We start from the raw sequence: 22,925 nt of genomic DNA, 5'->3' as shown, positions 1-22,925 counted from the left end.
ACTCACATTCACACACTAGGGCCAATTTTTAGTGTTGCCAATCAACCTATTCCCAGGTGCATGTCTTTGGAGGTGGGAGGAAGCCGGAGTACCCGGAGGGAACCCACGCAGTCACGGGGAGAACATGCAAACTCCACACAGAAAGACCCCAAGCCCGGGATTGAACCCAGGACTACTCAGGACCTCTGCCACCGTGTATATTTTTAATATACAGAATATATATTTTTGTTGTGTTGTCACCCTTTTGTCCCGACAATTTCACCCCTCTTCTACCTCCTGCACCGATAAATATACTAATATATGCAAACATTTATTAAAGTCAAATATAAATAACGAAACAAAAGAAGTATCCCGCACTTCTCTTTTTGAAAGTAAATTTGTACAAAATATGTGGGCATGTACATAAACAATATGGTTTTCCTGAGCGACTGGACCGAACACACACACACACACACACACACACACACACACACACACACACACACACACACAAACACACACACACACACACACACACACACGCACACACACACACACACACACACACACACACACACACACACGGCCAAATTGTGGAAGATGGCAGGCCGGATCCGTAGTTAGGAGGCCCCTGCTTTAGTAATTCAAGATAATGTATATATTTAACAGGAACAAAATGTGAAGTAATTAATTCATTGATATCTTGTCTTAATGAGACGTGATTGGTGGGAATTACTTTTTCTTCCACCTTGGTGTGACGCTCAGGTCGCATTGCAACAGTGGTTGCCATGTTCCCAATGTGCAGGTAAAAAGGTATTTAAAGCTTAGACTAAAAGACACAAGAGCGTAGGAAAGACTATGCAACTACAGAAGAACTAAAAGAGGTTTCAAAGTAAACTAACAATGCTTGAAGAGCAGCAAAACAGTTTACCTCTCAGAAGACGCATGTATACAAAACACAATGTCAGAAATCAGCCATGGCTCAACTTAAACAGACTAGATTGTTCATAAAAAGCAGGTGCGTGGAGGCACCGCTCAGAGGCAGGAGTAAAGTCACTGCAGGTGAACAGACACAGAACAGGAAGTGCAGCCAAAATAGGAGCGCCAGACAGCGACTAAAACACCATCAAACTCAAAACAAGACATGACTGGTCATGACACTTGGTAAGTACCTAATGCGCAAGCACAGCGACACACTGTCTGCCATTTTTTATTCAAGAAAATTACTGTCAATTAAAATAAGTCACTCAGTATTATCAAACAGCAAGTGTATGTATCTTTTTATTGTAGACTATTTGAAGACACTATATTCATATATTTCCAGTTTCTTATTACAACATGTACTGTACAAAAAGGAGTTGGAAAAAGCAGAGCTTAACCAATCCAACCTGTTTTTGTTTCACAGCAATTGGAAACCCATTTGTTCACTTACTGTGTTCAATTTGCAACACAAACAAGTAAATACATAAATAATCAAAGTTCTCATGAATAAATAGTTGTTTATAAATTGTGATTTACATTATATGAATAAGACTCTCTTATTTTTAAGATAAGGTTCAAGATGGTTATCAAGATTCTTCTCTCTTGGTCTTTGTAAACACTGACTTTGAACAGGTTCTTAAACTAGATCATATTAGTATTTTGACTCCTTTGCTTAATCCATTCTATAATTTAATTCCACATACTGATATACTAAAGGTTGGAAGTGTTGTACGTGCATACAGATGTTTGAAGTTACATTCACCCCTAAGGTTATATTTCTCCTCTTTTGTTGAGAAGAATTGTTGTACATTCTTGGGTCGCAAGTTCAAGTTTGCTTTGTGCATAATTTTAGCTGTTTGCAATTTATATTTTGGAGTCAATAAATATAGGGTTTGTTTGTTCTCTATACCCAACATTATGCATTAATCCAACTGATCTTTTTTGTTATACGGTTAGTGAATTAATTTTGTAGTTATTTCCCCATTTGTCGGCACAATAACTCGGATATGGTAAAACTAGCGAGCAGTAGAGAATATGGAGTTACTTTTATATTATTATACACTACCGTTCAAAAGTTTGGGGTCACCCAAACAATTTTGTGGAATAGCCTTCATTTCTAAGAACAAGAATAGACTGTCGAGTTTCAGATGAAAGTTCTCTTTTTCTGGCCATTTTGAGCGTTTAATCGACCCCACAAATGTGATGCTCCAGAAACTCAATCTGCTCAAAGGAAGGTCAGTTTTGTAGCTTCTGTAACGAGCTAAACTGTTTTCAGATGTGTGAACATGATTGCACAAGGGTTTTCTAATAATCAATTAGCCTTCTGAGTCAATGAGCAAACACATTGTATCATTAGAACACTGGAGTGATAGTTGCTGGAAATGGGCCTCTATACACCTATGTAGATATTGCACCAAAAACCATTTGCAGCTAGAATAGTCATTTACCACATTAGCAATGTATAGAGTGTATTTCTTTAAAGTTAAGACTAGTTTAAAGTTATCTTCATTGAAAATAAGGACATTTCAATGTGACCCCAAACTTTTGAACGGTAGTGTATATAGCTTTATTTATTTTTGAAGTACTGTATTTCAGGCCACCCTATGTTTTTATATGAAATTTACAGTTAATTATATTATAACCTATAAATGTGGTTTCTTTTGCTCTTTCAATGTCTGGTCAGTCTATTTGTACTTGTGTTTGACTTCCTCTTCTGCGGTTACTGAATAGCACTATTTATTTGATTTAGATTCAAGGATAGTCTGTTATTTTCAATACAACTTTTCAATCAATCAATCAATCAATCAATGTTTATTTATATAGCCCTAAATCACAAGTGTCTCAAAGGGCTGCACAAGCCACAACGACATCCTCGGTCCAGAGGATTTATTCATTTATTTTTGTTATTTGTATTAACTTTTGTGTAGTAGCAGTAGTTTGTGTGTTCTCTCGGGCATATCATCTGCAAACAGTACTAACTTTAAGACCTTTGTTACTTTATAGATTCTGTTTTTTGTACAAAGATTTTAAAAATGGGGTCCCGGTATTGATCACTGGGTTACGCCACAAAATATATTTAGAGCTGCAGACATGCGTTCGCCTTGCTTCACGTATTACTTCCTGTTGGTTAAGTAGCTTTTTTTTAGGACATACTGTATTATTCAGAGTAGGAACGGCTACCGAATCCGGTAAAAAATTTTTTGGCACAGACCGAATCCTGCCTGTCCTACCGGGCACCGATTCCCGTAAATCCAAATGTGCCATGTTTCGGCATCTGGGTTGCGGGTGACGTCACGCCCAGTTGCCGACTCAGCCGGGTTATAAATTCGCACTTTGGCACTTGGCGATAACCACAGCAGCACTGAGAGCGGACTCTGCCAAACTACATCTAGGTGATATTGCAATTTTAAATGCCAACAAAGAAACCGACTCAAAAAAAAACAGTCCAGTGTAAGTAAAGTAAGGCTCCAGTTTTCCAGAAATGTGCTAAATTGATGCTAATATACATTGGCTTTGCTATTGACATGCTACTAATTAGCATTAGGGATTCAACACCTTCAATTTTGGTCAAGAAAACTACAACTAAGATGCGTGTTACAACCTGGTGCATAATAAGTGCAATACTTACATTAGTAACACTTTGTAGGGCGCAGCAAAGACTGAACTAGCCAAGACACCACAAACTATACACTACTGCCATCTGTCTTGGACTTGCAACTGCAACTTAATGTCATACTTGCAAACGACTCAGAAATGTGATAATAAAATAAGATAAGTGGACAGCAGTTCTCATAATCAGCTCATTTTTAAATGTTGCAATAAAAAAATTATTTTATTATCAAAAACAATATTTATCCACACACAAATTGGTACTGTTGAGTACTCAAATTTAGAGCCTTTCTTCTTACTCTATATTGTAGTTGGGTGTAAGTAATTTAGTTACGTTACCCCATGTGGCCTGTATATAGTAGTTAAAGGTGTTATTGTGGTAAAAAAAAAACTAAAGCCGAAAGAGTCTCCTAGATTACGTTGTAACTTCAGGGAGGTAACAAAAAGTACAAAGGCAGCAGGCAAATAGGAGTATGAGGAAATCAAACACGATGATGGGAGAATGAAGGTGAAGCAAAAAGTGGGGGGAAAAAGAAGGTGCTGATATGGGAATTCACACACAAACATTAAAAGGAAGAAGACGAATCACTAAGCCGTGACTGATACAAAGTGCAGACTGTACAGAAGTGTACCGTCGTCTAACTGCATGCGAGACAAAAACTCACTCACTCACATCACTTCCTTTGCTGAGCGTGCACACTCCTTTATACTTGGAGTTCAGATGTACTTCTATTTTTCTGTACTTCTTGCACAAAGTACTAAAGGGCCCCTCAACATTGGAACACAGTTCTTAACCTAAAAATGATGTCTACAAGTAGTAATTTGAAGCTTGCTTCCTAATACATTTCAGCACATTTTGAAACGCCCACTTTTAGCTCCAAAATGTATGCCTGCCTACGTCACCTACAGAAAACTGGAGGTAGTACCGTAAATTCTGGGCTCTAAGACGCTACTTTTTCCCTACACTTTGAACCTTGCGTCTTATAAAACGGTGCGGCTAATTTATGGATTTTACTGATGGCTATAATGCAAATAGTTTACAAAACAACAACAACAAAAAACTAGCAAAGACACTGAATAGGTGTATTATTGTTTTTGCTATGGCGCCAACTTTTAGAGGAGTTCGCTCACTGCAGGTGCTGCAGTGCTACATTGCCCTTTTGTTTAGACTGCGCTTTCAACCGCAAGTACAAGCGTCGTTCAGTCTACTCGTCCATAGTGTTTTTACTCATATGGATTCTTCATTCATTAGTTATTGAGTCTGTTTAGCTGATTGGAAAGCCAGCCGGGTCCATGACGATGACTTCTGTTTTGTTTGATCAGCTGTTTTACTGCCGTGTTGCAGACAAACAATTGAGATATGTAAATACACATTTACAAAATGTTTCTGTATAAATAACTCATTTCCCAACATTAATATCTGTGGCTTAAAGTCCGGTGCAGCTAATATGCTAAAAAATATATTTTTCTTCTAAAATTTAGTGGGTGTGCTTACATACCGGTGCGACATATTGAGTCTGGCGATGGAAAGGGGGCATTCCATGTACACTTAGTTATCTATCCATTACTCAAAAAATAATAATATTATGAGACATGATTGCCAGCGTCATTGTCAGGAACAAAAAATGCTAAGTAAATAATGAAAAATTTATCAAATTTAGGACATCTGGATTTTATTGGTTATTTGAGGAACTGCACTTTTATTTTTTATTTTACCTATCAGTTACAATCATTATGTTGGACAAGAACACCTATGTTGTTTTGCTTTTTTAAAATACATTTTAAATAAATACATGAGGTAATAAAAGCTAGCAAATGTCAGCTAACAATGAAGGTAATGGGAGTCATTACATCATACCCCCTCTAAGTCCCCCCTCTAACCTCCATCTATGTTTTATATACATGCTGTAAGTATATTTGTAATGTAGTAACAGGCACATTCATAATAACATGCAATATTTATAAATCTTGCTCATTTTAAGAATATGGCAGCGCATTAACTTCAAAGACATTCGCTATGGAATTGTATTGTACTGTATTTTGTATAAAATATGATGATGTATATTTTAACTGTGGGTCCCTGTCCATAAACTGTGCGCTTCTCGGGATTACATTTTTGCAGAACGGACTCTGATATTAACAGAAAAAAAAAAAGTAATACAAAATTATGTCTGTCTGTAAATGAATAAATACATAAATAAAATGTCTTTCAACAACAACACTTCTAATTATTGCAGACTTCATGAGAGACAACAAAAATGATCTTGCAAAAAATTATGATTTATAGCCTTATATTTTTTAGCCTGATTATAAGGTGGATGATCTACAAGTTTTAAAAGCTGACTTATAAGCAGATCCATCAAGTAAAGTAGCAGTATTGTTAAGTGCTAAACAAGAAATACAAACAACGAACATACTGTATTTTTCGGACTATAAGGCGCACTTAAAATCCTTTCATTTTCTCAAAAATCAACAGTCCGCCTTATAACTCGGTGCGCCTTATGTACATTAATATGCATTAATTCTGGTTGTGCTTACTGACCTCAAACCAATTTTATTTGGTGGGGTGGAGGGTGAAATTAAAAAAAAAAAAAAAAAATTTTTTTTTTTTTTTTTTTTTTTTTCCATTAAGAAATACAATCATGTGTGCTTACGGACTGTATCCCTGCAGACTGTATTGATCTATATTCTTATATAATGTATATATTGTGTTTTTTATGTTGATTTAATTAAAAAAATTTAAAACATTTTTTTGGAAATTTCTTGTGCGGCCCGGTACCAATCGGTCCGCGGACCAGTACCGGGCCGCGGCCCGGTGGTTGGGGACCACTGTATTAGGAGATATTATCTGGTGTATTTTTTCACAATATTATGCAAAACCAACTTTTCTTGCCTATTGTTACCTGCTGGTGTGTATTTAGGATCTGCATAAGTCCCAAAAATATGTGCGCCCCCGCCATTGTAGTCAGCGCCGTAGTCAATAAGCTCCTTCTTTTTCTCTATCCTCTTGTTGTGGGGCATTAATCCTCCGCTGTTGTCACAAAGTAGCGTACAGTTCTAACTTATATTTGTCAGTAGACTCACTATGGAAGTGCTAAAAACTACAGCAAAGATGGCGGGGAGAAGACGCAGTTGAAGTGGAGGCACGTAAATAGGATTATATATAAATAGGACCCACCCACAAAACAGCGCATCTGTGAGAGACGGTCAGAAAGCAACTTGTAGATGGTCTGTAAAACGTAATACATGCAACATTTTGACCAAAAAAAACACAATTACATGTTATGAAGACCACAAGGGAGTGTTTTAAATGTCAGGGGAAAAAAATCATAATATGATCCTTTTGATGCGTATTATAATCAAGTGTGCTTTGTGTATGAAAATAAACCTGAATAGATGCGTTCATCGTCAGTGCGCTTTATAATCTGGTGCGTTTTACGGTCCGAAAAATACAGTAATAAAACAATCACTTACTGCACAATGTCTGCTCTCACTGGGATGCCGACTTATGGGATGTTTATATCTTCCCGTTTTGACAAATAATCCTAATCCTCTCGCAGGTAAAAATAAACCAAAAAAACATACAAACAAGTGTCTTTTCGTGTCTTTCTCACGGTACCCGGGTCTAAGTTGACCACCTTCTCGGTTTATGGCCACAACCTTCTACTATACAAGTGAAAGGCATTATTTATAATAGAGCACAAACTTTCAGCAACTCAGAGGCAATGCAGCAGCTCAGTGTGGCAATAGCTGCATAAGCTAGTTACCTCTGATATACAGTAAATGCCTTTGGGTGAGACAACTCAAACCACAGTTGCTCATATAGACAATTATTCACACTCAAACTTATGGACAATTTATAGTCGTAAATTAGGCTTGCAGGGAAACACAGAGAACATGTACAGCCCACAAAGGTGATCAAATACTTGCATATTTCCCCCGCTAAATGTGTGATGAATGCACATCTTCTTACCATTGCCAGTGCTTCTGATGCCTTCTGTTTGGCCGCCTTGGCCTCTTTCTCCGCTGCATCAACGTTGGCTTTAATGTTTGTGTAAGCTTTAAAGGCGGCTGTTGCGTTGAAGGACAGATTCTTCGCTTCAGCCAAAATTCTGAAGGAATACAAGTAAAGGATGAGTTTCTCAAAGACACAAATTCTGTGACGCGACATGTGCATTTACCCGTCCAAAATGGCGGCAGATTCATTCAGCTGCTGCGCGTGCTCCTCGGCCGACCGCACACGCGCAGCCAGGCTGCCGCCGCCTAATCCATCGATGAGGTGACGGACTTTGTCGTCCAGCTGCTCATGGAGAGGATTGAGGTCTCTTCTCATCTCCTCTGCGTCCTTCAAAAGAGAGACAACTTGTAGACGTCTGTGCACTTTTCTCCGACAACCGTATTCGGTACCTCTAACTCCTTATTCAAGTTGTCTGAAAGCTGGTTGGCGTCATCCAGAAGATGTTCTCCTTCGACCAGGACCTTTTGTGCTTGTTGCTTCACCCCAAGGACTGCAGAATGTTTCCTCTGCAAGACGAGATCAAGATCAGACGTCCGGTCAGTAGCGGTTCTAACTTCCGAGACCCTTTTGGTGCAATTAACATTATTATTTCAACTTTTCATGTGAAATAATGTTGGAGAAGTGTTCTTATTGATTGCATTGGGAGTGAGATAGTGGTCCGAGTTGATGACCCTATGTTCTTTTGTGGTGTGTGGGTGAGTGTTTGCTAAACTATCCATCCATCCGTCCATTTTCTACTGTTTGTCCCTTTTGGAGTCGCGGGGGGTGCTGGAGCCTATCTCAGCTGCATTCGGGCGGAAGGCGGGGTACACCCTGGACAAGTCGCCACCTCATCACAGGGCCAACACAGAAAGACAGACAACATTCACACTCACATTCACACACTAGGGCCAATTTAGTGTTGCCAATCAACCTATCCCCAGGTGCATGTCTTTGGAGGTGGGAGGAAGCCGGAGTACCCGGAGGGAACCCACGCAGTACTCCTCAGACCATTTCCTGTGCGACTTGGTTTTTTTTTATCCAATTGATGTGAGCACTTTGGGGTTGATGGTATCCCGCTTGTAGAGGGCGCCCATTTGACACACACATCCTAAACCTGATGAAAAAAAGAGCGCTGAGCACAAAAAAAAAGTTTTTTTTCCCCCTCTCATCCTAATAGCGCCCCTTAGCTTATGCTGACATGAGTAAGACTGTGGCATTTTTAACAGAAGACTCAAGAACTTCCCAGGACATCTGACAGGACCTTACCGTGCATTGAGTTATAAGAACTTGTGTGTAAATGTAAGAGAAAGAAATGTATTTTGGACTACAGTACAGTGGCACCTCCATGTACAAACTTCGAGCCCAATGTGCCTCCGTGTGCGAACCAACCATGTCTCTGTGTATTAATGCTTCATTCATTTTGTGTTCCGGGGCAAAAAGCAGGGCGCAGCATTGTTGTAGAGGCGGAGCCCTCCACGTCACTTGCTGCACAGGACACTGCCAGTCACTAATGTAGTGCGTGTGCCTTTATTTCTGTGGGTTTCTTTTCGCCTTTTGACAAGATTTGGCTATTTGGTTAAGAAAATACGAGTCCCAAAAAGACTATTTGCGAGGAGTACATTAGTGGCGCTCACAAGTATGGAAGGCTTTGTACCACAGTAAGTTTTAATTGCGACGAGACCGGACTTTTCTGGAAAACTATGCCAGAGCACACTTATTTCACAGCGGAGGAAAAGACTCGCGCACGCCACCAACTACTCTTCTCTTCCTGTCTGCTGCTTTCTCTTCAGCTCCTCTGCCGATGTTTATGTGGGTGGATTTTACTTTTTTAAACATTTTATTATTGTAACAATATGGTTGTTTTTTGTGATTTCTGATCGTTTGTGAGGACAACAAAGAGACTTCTCTATGTGTGTGCGTGTTGCCAGAGCGGCGCATACAGAGGACAGCAGCTTGTCGTCATGATTCATCACCACCTTGTTATGTTTATGTGATATACAGTACTGGTTCATATTTACACTGTTTATTATAGAGACATTTGCCTCACTTCACACACTTTTTAATTTACAAATGATGTTCAAGAACCAATTAAGTTTGTACATGAAGGTTCCACTGTATACCACTTAATTCAAAAATGCACACTTGCTTATTCTTTTTTCCAGTTTTCCTGTGTCTAAAAATGAAGATGGCAATAGCTTAGCATTTCCACATGTAAGTGAAAACAGTTGTATTTTAATCATCAGTAATACTACCACTCTTGTCTCCTATTTATGCAAAAGCATTTACAAAACACAAGAATGAAGTTGCAATGTTGAAATACTACTGTTTATATTGTTTCAGACCAGGGTTCTTAACCTTTTTGACCTCTGGGCCCAACTTTTCCCCTACAGAGGGGCCCGGAGCTCACTCAAATACTAACAGTGAATTAGTAATATTACTCTTGATTTTATTCGTATTCAATAATTATATATAACCTACTTAGTTTAACAGTAAAAACCTTGTGAAATGACATGAAACTATGTGTTAATCACGATGATTATCAAAGCTTAGGTCAGACTGATTACAAAAATAAATACTAATCAAATATACTGCATTTTACACCTTCTGTCCAAGTTCAGCTGTGATAGGCTCCACTCCAAGCGGTAGAAAATGGATGGATGGAAGCTCGGGGGCGCTAACGGCCCAACAATTGCAGAGTGGTGTACAATGAGAGTATGGCCAACCAAACAACAGGCGCCATTAATGCTACTAAGGACGTGTGCCCGGTTGCATGCAATTAATGTCGTTTTGACGTCAGAGTTTCTGATTAAATAAATCAAAATATTACGTCTATATATAGTTCTAAACTCATAAACTTACAACAAAACATGTTTTTATTTCATCAAAGTAGAATTTTGCAGCCATATTTGACGCACTATGCTGCTACGTCCCTGCACTGTTTTGTGACCAGCAGGCACTCTAACACACACCCGACGACGCAATAAACGTAAAAAATACACAAAACGACCAACAAAAATAACTTATTGCCCTCATTTTGCCAAAATCTTCATTAATTTTGGACCAAAAATCACAGAGAAATTATTACTTTTGTGTGAAGTATGTCAACTGTCTGCCTCTAAAGTATTTGTAATCACTGTATGTGTCACTTATGTATTATTACAACTCATCTTTCTTTTTTGTTACATGCTAAGTGAATAAGTGTACTTTTGTACTTATTTCCCCTTATTTCTGCACAATAATTCAGATATGGCAAAACTGGCGAGCAGTGGAGAATACGGAGTGATTTTTTTGTCTGTAACATATTTTGCATTATTCATTATTGACGTACTTCTTTTTTATGATTTCCAGTTCGTTTTCTCATCTATTTTCTTTAAATTTCCGTCTATTTGTATTTGTGTTTGACTTTCTCTTCTGTTGTTACAGAATCGCATTGTTCTATTTTACTAGGATTCAAAGATAGTCTGTTTTTGTCAAACCATCTTTTTAATTTGTTCATTTCTTGTTTTAGCTTCTGTGTGTTCTCTCCTGAACAAAACGCAGACGTGTCGTGTGTTTACCTCCCAGAAGACGCTGTAATCGGTGGTTCTCCAGTGTTGTTCGCAAACCTTCACTTCCTGTACTTCTGTCCGGGTTGTTGGGTAAGCGGTGTGAAACGTTCTACAATTCTCGCGGGTGGAGCAGCCCCATGCTGCACAACAGGGCATTTTTACGCGTTGAAAAACTAACGAGGAATTAAATAGCATGAGCTCAAACTTAGCAGTCATGGCGCCCTGTAGTCACGTGAGATCGCCTGAAACCTAGTTGGTCATACTATCTTTATACACGTCTCTCAACAATGGGCCCTGGCCTTATGATTAAGAAACCATTTTAGATTGTTGAAATTTACCACCAAAAAAAACTATTTGCTTGGATTATGTCATTCCCTGTATAATATTAGACTTAGACTTCCTTTTTATTGTCATTCAAATTTGAACTTTACAGCACCGATAAGAACGAAATTTCGTTACATAAGCTCATGGTAGTATATTGGTTGACAAAAATGTTGGACCAGCCAGGACACCTCGAACTTAGCACTAGCGTCACTTAATTGAAAGAGTGTTCATGTTTTCTGTTATAATATAATTATACTAATGACAGTTTAATGCAGGAGACACATGGAATCAAACATATGTACATTAGTTTTATTACTGACTGGGGTTGTACGGTATACCGGTACTAGTATAATACCGCGATACTAATGAATCATATTCGGTACTATACCGCCTTTAAAAATTACCGGTCCCCCACGTCCCCGCGCCTTCATGTCGTGTCATGTCGTGTCATGTCGTGTCATTGCTGGTTTGCTAGCAGAGGAGCATGTTCGGCAGCGCACAATCACGGAGTACTTACAAACAGACACAGTGTGTAGACAGAAAAGGGAGAACGGACGCATTTTATCTTAAAAAAGTTCAAGGTGAAGTTATAACACTGAAACGGCCTCAGGAAGAGGTGCTTTAAGACATGGCTAGCTAGCCAGCGGCTAAAGTCCATCCGCAGTGTTTTAGCTACTTCTAAATCACTAATCCTCAGCTCCATGGCGACAAATAAAGTACAATTCTTACACGTATCATCCCTGCAGGACGAGGAATAGCTAAACATGCTTCACTACACACCGTAGCACACCGGCGTCAAAATGTAAACAAATGCCATGGGTGGATCTACACCTAACATCCACTGTAATGATACCAAGTACAGGAGCGTATCTAGTCGTACATCGATATTTTTTGTCATCACGTCTTCTTTAGTTTAAAAAAAATTAATATTATGTTTATAAACTCAGGAAATATGTCCCTGAACACATGAGGACTTTGAATATGACCAATGTATGATCCTGTAACTACTTGGTATCAGATTGATACCCAAATTTGTGGTATCATCCAAAACTAATGTAAAACATCCAAACAACAGAAGAATAAGTGATTATTACATTTTAACAGAAGTGTAGATAGAACATGTTAAAAGAGAAAGTAAGCAGATATTAACAGTAAATGAACAAGTAGATTAATAATTCATTTTCTACTACTTGTCCTTAATAATTTTGACAAAATAATAGAAGGGAAAATGACACAGTATGTTAGTGCATACGTCAGCAGACTAAATTAGGAGCCTTTGTTTGCTTACTTACTAATAAAAGACAAGTTGTCTTGTATGTTCACTATTTTATTAAAGGACAAACTTGCAATAAGAAACATATGTTTAATGTACCCTAAGATTTTTTTGTTAAACTAAAGCCAATAATGTAATTTTTTTTGGTTCCCTTTATTTAGAAAAGTATCAAAAAGTACCAAAAAGTATAGAAATATATTTTGGTACCTGTACCAAAATATTTTTATCGGGATAACACTATTACAGACTAAAACAAGTTTTAAGACCCACAGTGGTATGCATTCATGTGTTAAAAATAAGCGTACCTCTAAGATTGTGAGGTTAGCTCGGTTCTGGTCACCCAGTGAGCCAGCCAGCCTGGTCTTTCCCCGGGCAGAGTGAAGAAGATCTTGGGCCTCTTGGAGATTGCTCTCTTGGTCCGACAGCTTCCCTTTTATCTTGGAAGGTGGATTGTTCACACAAATATGATTTCATCGTTCAACTTGTCATGGGACATTTCATCTTAAGGGTTACAATTGGGAAGTTGTGAGTACCTCTGCTTTCAGGTCTTCTGTGGCCTGATGAGGATCACCGAACATCCTCTTCACTTTTACGAATAACTCCTCAGCCAGACTGGGGGGACGGACATAAAATATTACAAATATGCATTTGATTCTTTAATATCTAAGTGTTTTTAATTATATATTGTACAAATTTGCAATGCAGCTAAAACTGGAAAATATTTAATTACAGTTTTAGTGTCCAGCTGTCAACAAAACTAAATCAAAGGTCTCAACAGGGTCGCAGAGGTCGTGCAGGGATGGGCGTAAAATATTTAATTGATTGGACTTCTTCATACATATTATTTGTCCATAAATGGAAATGTTTTTAATACACATTATATTATTTCTCACCAAATTTAAATATTTTTAAATACACGTTATATTATTTTTCCACAAATGGAAATGCTTTTTTGCGTGGGCGGCATAGCTCGGTTGGTAGAGCCTATGTAACTTAGATATTGGGTTTCACAATGTAAAGCGCTTTGAGTCACTTGAGAAAAGCGCTATATAAATATAATTCACTTCACTTTTAAAATTACATTCAATTTGATCCAAGTGTTGTTTAGAAATGGCATTGGTATGGACACCCTAAAATAAAAACATAAAACGTATTAATGTAATCACGTTAGCATTTAAGATAGCTAGAGATTTGCGCTCTGGTCGTCAGCATGTCAGCTGTCAGCGAGCGATTAGCGCGGCAGCCAACAAGCGATTAGGTTGCCATTTGCTACCCTTTGATTAACGCGTCAGTTGCCAGCAAGCGATTAGCGCACCAGTTGCCAGCTACGATTAGCACGCCAGTCGCCAAACATAGTGGCTGTATTGCAGTTTTAAAATAAAAAAACATAAAATGGATAATTGAATTAATGTTAGCGTTTAAGGTAACTAGCGATTAGCACTCTAGTTGCCAACTAGCAATTATCGTGCCAGCTGCCAGAAAGCAATTAACCCGCCAGTTGCCAGCAAGCGATTAGCATGCCACTTGCAAGCTAGCGATTAGTGCGTCAGTTGGCAGCTAACAATTAGCGCACTCATTGCCAGCTAGCATTGATTGATATATTGATTGAAACTTTTATTAGTAGATTGCACAGTGAAGTACATATTCCGTACAATTGACCACTAAATGGTAACACCCGAATAAGTTTTTCAACTTCTTTACCCATTGATTCATGATACAGATATATACTAACATCATAATACAGTCATCACACAAGATAATCATCAGAATATATACATTGAATTATTTACATTATTTACAATCCGGGGTGTGGAATATGAAGGGGGGGGGGGGGGGTTAGGTTTGCTTGGTATCAACACTTCAGTCATCAACAATCAGCATCAACAATTGCATTATCAGAGAAATGGACATTGAAACAGTGTAGGACTGACTTGGTAGGATATGTACAGCAAGTAGTGGACATAGAGAGAGAGATCAGAAAGTATAAGAAAAAGTGTCTACATTTGATTATTTACATTTGATTATTTACAATCTGAAGAGGTATTATGTGGAAGAGAGGGGAGGGTGTTAGTTTAGGGTTGTAGTTGCCTGGAGGTGTTCTTTTATTGCGGCTTTGAAGGAGGATAGAGATGCCCTTTCTTTTACACCTGTTGGGAGTGCATTCCATATTGATGTGGCATAGAAGGAGAATGAGTTAAGACATTTATTAGTTCGGAATCTGGGTTTAACGTGGTTAGTGGAGCTCCCCCTGGTGTTGTGGTTATGGCGGTCATTTACGTTATGGAAGTAGTTTGACATGTACTTCGGTATCAGGGAGGTGTAGCGGATTTTATAGACTAGGCTCAGTGCAAGTTGTTTTACTCTGTCCTGCACCCTGAGCCAGCCCACTTTGGAGAAGTGGGTAGGAGTGAGGTGGGATCTGGGGTGGAGGTCTAGAAGTAACCTGACTAGCTTGTTCTGGGATGTTTGGAGTTTAGATTTGAGGAATTTGGAGGTGCTAGGGTACCAGGAGGTGCATGCGTAATCGAAAAAGGGTTGAACGAGAGTTCCCGCTAGAATCCTCAAGGTGCTTTTGTTGACCAGAGAGGAGATTCTGTAGAGAAATCTTGTTCGTTGGTTGACCTTTTTGATTACCTTGGTTGCCATTTTATCACAGGAAAGATTAGTCTCTAGAATGGAACCTAGGTAGGTGACCTCATCCTTCCTGGTGATAAGAATGTCACCAACTTTTTTGGTGAAGTCATTGACTTTCTTAAGGTTGATGTGGGACCCAAATAGGATGGATTCTGTTTTACCCAAGTGTATGGATAGCTTGTTGTCAGCGAGCCAGGTGCAAGTTCTACAGAGCTCAGCACTGAGGATTTTCTCCACCTGTGACTTGTCCTTGCCGGACACCAGCAGGGCCGAGTCATCCGCAAACAAAAACAATTCACAGTCGCATGCTGATGACATGTCGTTTATGTATATTAGGAACAGTAAAGGCCCTAATATACTGCCTTGGGGGACTCCACAGCTTACTGAGAGGGGGGGGGGACACGGTGCCGTTCACCTCTACCACCTGCTCCCTCCCCTCCAAGTAAGATTGCATCCAGCTCCATGAGTTTTTGTTAAATCCGATTGCTCTGAGCTTATCAAACAGTATAGCGTGGTTAACGGTGTCAAAGGCCTTCTGAAGGTCCAGCATGACCATTCCGCAGTATTTGCCCGCGTCCACCTCATGTTTGATGTGGTCGGTCAGATAGAGAAGGCATGTGTCAGTGGAGTGGTTAATTCTGAAGCCGGATTGGAATTTGTACATGAGTTTATTAGTGGCGAGGTAACTATCGACCTGTTCATAAATTATTTTTTCCATTACTTTCGAAAATGGAACTGAGAATAGAAACAGGTCGGTAGTTGCCAGGTTCCAATTTGCTTCCTTTTTTAAAGAGAGGAGTTACTCTTGCTATCTTAAAATCTTTTGGTACTTGGCCTTGAGAAATTGAGAGGTTTATTATGTGTGTGATGATAGCAGCAATGGTGGAGGCAGAGTCCCTGAGGAATCTGGAGGGGATATTGTCAAGGCCGGTGGCCTTGTTTCGGTGGAGCGCGCTCAATTTTTTAAGCACCTCGTCAGCTGAGACCATTTCTAATTTGAAATTGTTGTTGGATACTCCTAGCTTTCTGTAGAAAGCTTTAATGTGTTCTACACCAAAGCGACCAGAGTTGACTAGATTTGTGGTTATGCTGGTGACTGCTCTTTTTCAAGAGCAATTAACACACTATTTGCAAGCTAGCTATTAACAACATTAGTGCTTATTTGAATATCCTAGTATTGCACAACAACAAGGTGCCTTTATGACAAGTTTAATATAAAACATTTTTTTACAAGATACACTGTACATGTAGGGGTCCGTGCTCCATCACTTTTGGGGTCCTTAGCCTTATTACACATACTTTATTATTTTATATTATTTTCCTTCACAGAAAATGTTTTCAAAAATAAAGATTTATACATTTAGACTAACCAAACATCTTTCCCAAGCGAGTCACAACTTTTCTTTCTTTCCTTCCAAATCTGAGACTAAAGAAGTGTGATCTAATTGTTTATTGCAGTCTACCACTTCTTATTTTATTGATGTTAAAAACATGACTAATTTAGTTTTGTCCTAAAAAAAAACATTTGTCCTAGAATGGCTCTTGAAAAAGAGCAGTCATGTTGTATTCAGGTCAATGTGTTCACTCAGAAAAGTATTGTGAATGTTCAAAGATGCTGTTGTGACCCACAATATATTTTCCCATTATTTGAAAAATCGAACATAACCTGAAAGAATGAGTTTGTTTTAATTAGGGAAGTTTAGCATTGGAACTGGACAAGGTGATAAAACTCTGCTTTTTAGTGCGACTCCCAATATAACACTGTCCATCTGTCAGACTTGCCTCTGCTTTATGCAAGCCTCGTTATGTCTGCGTCTCCCCAGGCAGCCATAGCTTTAATTAACTTATCGACCTCGTCAACATTTAATGCGGTAAAGAGATAAAGTGGGGGAGGACGACGGATGGATGGACGAGGAGAGTAGATTACTGATTGAAAAAGCCGAAAACACTTCAATCAGCAAAAAAGTGGAGTAGAAATGTAGGATGTGTTTATTTGGCACGTATTTATTTACCTTTTAGTATATTAACGTATCACAAGGCATGGCTGGGACCTAAGAATACTTCAAATGTTAACTAAACAGAAATTAAACTAGTAAAGCAATACTTCGCGTTTGTTGATGTTAATACTCTTGTAAATGTCCCTAAATTATTACTTTATTAAAAAGGAGAATTTATTTGTCATTGCCACGTCAACCCCAGATATCCTACTACTGATCTTTAATACTGGTGGACCAGCCAGGTAAACCACCAAAGCTGTGTTAGCAATAGCATCAGTGCTAACATTATTGTTAAAGTTAAAGTACCAATGATTGTCACACACACACTAGGTGTGGTGAAATTTGTCCTCTGCATTTGACCCATCCCCTTGTTCACCTCCTGGGAGGTGAGGGGAGCAGTGGGCAGCAGCAGTGGCCGTGCCCGGGAATCATTTTTGCTGATTAAACCCCCAATTCCAACCCTTGATGCTAAATGCCAAGCAGGGAAGTAATGGGTCCCATTTTTCTTGTTTAAAGTGATGACGCAATTCCAAAAAGCAGCTGTTAAACAAACATTGAAACAGCCATTTGATTGTGTGGCACACTCACTACCTGCATTGACACTGCACTGATGAGGACTGGGGTGCCATGTTTGGCATTGTTTTTTGTTGCCATCTAATTGGAACTAAGAAGAAGAAAACACTCCAAAATGCGGGATCATTTTGATCATAAAGCGGCAAATATGGTAATTTTTTTCTTGAAAACGGGTGATGAATAATTGGTGCCTCAGTGAGTGTGTGGCAAACTCAATAGCTGTGTTGATACTGCACTGATACCGTGTTAGTGTTTATAATGGTCGTCTGCCTTCTACTGGATTAAAAAGGTATTACATTTGACCTGCAAATACAATGAATAGATAGCAAAGATAATTGTTAATTATAATTGTCAGTGGTGAGCCGAAAGAAGCACTTCCTGATGAACAGTTTGGTGCTTCACAGTTAAGCAACACAGCATTTTTGCAACCGTTTACCTTAGAGTCATATAACTCGGTATGTGGCACTTGTTAACTGCTAGCATGCTAATGTTAGCATGCTAACATTAAAATGCTTAACTTTTTAGCTATTTGTACTCTTTTTTTTCTCTAATTCCCCAGCCATACACCTTACAGTCATATAACTTGGTATGTGACACAAGCTAACTATTATCACGCTCACGTTAGCTTACTAGCATGCTAACATTAGCATACTCACTTTTTGAGATAATTTTGGAACCGTTTACCCAACAGTCATATAACTTGGTATGTGACTCTTGTTTACTGCTAGCGTGCTAAATTAGCATGCTAACATTAGAGTGCTAACTTTTTTTTTCTAATTTTACACTTTTTACTCTAATTCCCCAGCCATACACCTTACAGTCATATAACTTGGTATGTCACACAAGCTAACTGTTAGCATCCTAACATTAGCTTGCTAACATGCTAAAATTAGCATGCAAACTTTTTGAGCTAGTTTTGCAACCGTTTAACCCAGAGTCATATAACTTTGTTATGTGACATTTTTTACCTGTTAGCATGCAAATGATAGCATGCTAGCAAGCTAACTTAAGCGTGCTAACTTTTTAATCTAATTTTACCCTTTTTTTTCTATTTCTGCAGCCACACACCGTTGAGTCATATAACTTGGTATATGAAACATGCTGACTGTTAGCATGCTATCGTCAGCACACATGCTAGGTGTTAGCATTTGTATGTAAACATGCTACTGTTTTATGCATTTGGTACAGTTACACCTAAAACTCTCACATTCAGACACTCTGCACCATCTAATAAGCACGGCGGCTTCCAGCGACCCCCGGCCAGAAGTCCAGGGCACTGATAGCAGGCCTATCAAAATGTCTGCGGGAATTTTCAAGTTGTTTATTATAATTGTCAGTGGTGAGCCGAAAGAAGCACTTCCTGATAAACAGTTTGGTGCTTCACAGTCAAGCAACACAGCAGCAGTATCAATCGCATGTTTTTTTCTTAAAGTGACGCATGGAGGGACACAGTATCACTCCTTTCATAATGCATTAATGCTTCAGCATCGCTTGACCCATCACTATTGTTAGTTAATTAAAATGTTTTAATAGCAAGTACCGTATTTTTCGGACTATAAGTTGCAGTTTTTTTCATAGTTTGGCCGGGGGTGCGACTTATACTCAGAAGCGACTTATGTGTGAAATTATTAACACATTACCGTAAAATATCAAATAATATTATATAGCTCATTCACGTAAGAGACTAGACGTATAAGATTTCATGGGATTTAGCGATTAGGAGTGACAGATTGTTTGGTAAACATATAGCATGTTCTATATGTTATAGTTATTTGAATGACTCTTACCATAATATGTTACGTTAACATACCAGGCACGTTCTCAGTTGGTTATTTATGCATCATATAACGTACACTTATTCAGCCTGTTGTTCACTATTCTTTATTTATTTGAAATTGCCTTTCAAATGTCTATTTTTGGTGTTGGGTTTTATCAAATACATTTCCCCAAAAAATGTGACTTATACTCCAGTGAGACTTTTATGTTTTTTTCCTTCTTTATTATGCATTTTTGGCCGGTGCGGCTTATACTCCGGAGCGACTTATACTCCGAAAAATATGGTAGTTATTTTTAATTTAAATAAAATGGAGCAAAAGTTTGATTTAATTTATTTTCTTTCTTTTTTTTTAATATTAAATTATTATCATTTTTAGAAATGATTTCATTATAAATATTTAAATACAATTAATGAATTTACCGCGGTTGATTTGCATTGACCACCATGGCTACTACAGGAGTATGTAAATTAAGTAAATACAATTAGAATGACTTTTTTGTGCCAGTGCAGTTTTTTGGGGGAAGAAAAAACAATTGCAATCCAAAATATGTGTAGGTTCATGTGTGTTCATACTCCATCTCCTCCACAGCAATGCTCTTCTTCCCTCCAAGCTGCCGCCTCCTCATCTCGGCCAGCATGGCCTGAATCTCCTCCTTTATCTGCGTCACACTTTTGTCTGGCGTTCCGTCTTTGCGGGCCAACATCCGGTTTAACTCGTCAGCCTTGGACCGGAGGACTGCACACAAAGAAGAAATTAATTAAATAATGGAGAAAAGTATCTGATAACAGTCGAGACCGTGAAGAAGGAAGGTTAGTATGTAGTGGTTCTCGAAAGCGAACACACGGTGTTATAAGATTAAGTTTAGGTTTAAATCAATGTGGAGGAAAGGTTCCAAATATGAGTCTATTTTAGCTGTAGAGCATATCACATTTTACTGTGCTCCATTTGAAACTGTGATAAATAAATGTCTGTAGGAATCAGGAGCTAAATTCTGAGCCCCCATACACAAGACTGCGAAAGGGCTCCCTTGCCCACCTTAAACCCAACATCACTGCCTTGTACACACACACGCGGTATTTTTTACATGGACTTAAAAAAAATATTTAGCATGGATTTGGTTGAAACCAGCTTTTTAATACACATGTGAAAACTTAATTAGGTTTTTAACTTCAGAAGGTGGGATTCACATATCTAGACTAGATTAGGGCTGGGCGATATATAGAGTTTGTAAGATATATAGATATATTTTTAAACAAGATATGAATTAAGAAAATATCGTAATATCGTTATAATTTATTTCACGTTAAAATGACCACACACCGCTTATTTGTTGTGTTCCTTGTTCTCCCCCGCTCCCAACTCCTTCTCATGGGCTACTAAACCCCTCCCCTTCTCCTTCCAAGACGTGCTTGCACGTATAAGAACCATACTTGCCAACCCTCCCGATTTTCCCGGGAGACTCCCGAATTTCCATTCTCTCAAATTTCTCCCGATTTCCACCTGGACAACAATATTGGGGGCGTGCCTTAAAGGCCTACTGAAACCCACTACTACCGACCACGCAGTCTGATAGTTTATATATCAATGATGAAATCTTAACATTATAACACATGCCAATACGGCCGGGTTAACTTATAAAGTGACATTTTAAATTTGCCGCTAAACTTCCGGTTCGAAACGCCTCTGAGGATGACGTATGCGCGTGACGTAGCCCGGCGAACACGGGTATGCCTTCCACATTGAAGCCAATACGAAAAAGCTCTGTTTTCATTTCATAATTCCACAGTATTCTGGACATCTGTGTTCGTGAATCTGTTGCAATCATGTTCATTGCATTATGGAGAAGGAAGCTGAGCAAGCAAAGAAGAAAGTTGTCGGTGCGAAATGGACGTATTTTTCGAACGTAGTCAGCAACAACAGTACACAGCCGGCGCTTCTTTGTTTACATTCCCGAAAGATGCAGTCAAGATGGAAGAACTCGGATAACAGAGACTCTAACCAGGAGGACTTTTGACTTCGATACACAGACGCCTGTAGAGAACTGGGACAACAGGATTACTTTGATTTGGATGACAAAGACGCAGACGTGCTACTGTGAGTATGCAGCTTTGGCTTCTAAACATTTGATCGCTTGACCGTATGTGCGCAACTTTTTTTTGCGTATGTACGTAACTTTTTAAAAATATATAAGCTTTATGAACCTTGGGTTAGGTGAACGGTCTTTTGGGCTGAGTGATTGTGTGTGTTGATCAGGTGTTTGAATTGTATTGGCGTGTTCTATGGATCTAGGAGCTAGCAGAGGAGCTAGGAGCTAGCGTAACAAACACGCAGGTGATTTTATGCAGGATTAATTTGTGGCATATTAAATATAAGCCTGGTTGTGTTGTGGCTAATAGAGTATATATATGTCTTGTGTTTATTTACTGTTGTAGTCATTCCCAGCTGAATATCAGGTCACCCCCGGCTCTCACAGCATCTTCCCTATCTGAATAGCTTCAACTCCCCACTAGTCCTTCACTTGCACTTTACTCATCCACAAATCTTTCATCCTCGCTCAAATTAATGGGGAAATTGTCGCTTTCTCGGTCCGAATCTCTCTCACTTCATGCGGCCATCATTGTAAACAATAGGGAACTTTGCGTATATGTTCAACTGACTACGTCACGCTACTTCCGGTAGGGGCAAGCCTTTTTTTTATCAGATACCAAAAGTTGCAATCTTTATCGTCGTTGTTTTATACTAAATCCTTTCAGCAAAAATATGGCAATATCGCGAAATGATCAAGTATGACACATAATCTGCTATCCCCGTTTAAATTTAAAAAAATCATTTCAGTAGGCCTTTAAAGGCACTGCGTTTAGCGTCCTCTACAACCTGTCGTCACGTCCGCTTTTCCTCCATACAAACAGCGTGCCGACTGTTGCGTTGACCAGCTCTTCCTCCCAGGGATTTTAAGGTGCTGGTCACTCCCAAATTCTTTTTATGGCAATAAGATGAAGGTTAAATTAGTTTTATTTCATGGCCATGATCGTATAGTGGTTAGTACTCTGCGTTGTGGTTTATTGTCAAAGCTTTGAAGACAAACGTGAGACCCAATCCAGTACACAAGCATTCCCTCGCCCAGTCAGCGTTGCCCTCTCTCCTCTGTCTCTCGCCCCCACCCCATTTGTTTAGACTACTCCGAGTTATCTCTACTCTCTGCATTCCACTGCTAGAAGGCCGACACCT

General features: G+C 39.0%; 1 protein-coding gene across 2 annotated transcripts in view; it reads right to left on the bottom strand.

The window, feature by feature from the left end:
* lama2 (laminin, alpha 2) overlaps nt 1-22,925 on the bottom strand; it is a 558,082-nt gene that overhangs the window by 113,509 nt on the left and 421,648 nt on the right. For both annotated transcript variants that reach the window (XM_062033747.1, XM_062033746.1), the window contains 6 exons: nt 20,270-20,432; nt 13,249-13,327; nt 13,021-13,152; nt 7,978-8,094; nt 7,752-7,915; nt 7,544-7,682 (listed from right to left, as the gene is read on the bottom strand). In XM_062033747.1, coding sequence (XP_061889731.1) covers nt 7,544-7,682; nt 7,752-7,915; nt 7,978-8,094; nt 13,021-13,152; nt 13,249-13,327; nt 20,270-20,432 — 794 coding nt within the window. The remainder of the gene's footprint in view (nt 1-7,543; nt 7,683-7,751; nt 7,916-7,977; nt 8,095-13,020; nt 13,153-13,248; nt 13,328-20,269; nt 20,433-22,925) is intronic.

The sequence above is a fragment of the Entelurus aequoreus genome, linkage group LG23 (assembly GCF_033978785.1).
Source record: "Entelurus aequoreus isolate RoL-2023_Sb linkage group LG23, RoL_Eaeq_v1.1, whole genome shotgun sequence".
NCBI lineage: Eukaryota > Metazoa > Chordata > Actinopteri > Syngnathiformes > Syngnathidae > Entelurus > Entelurus aequoreus.
The sequence above is the reverse complement of the archived record's forward strand: the minus strand, read 5'-3'. Positions and strand labels throughout refer to the sequence as shown.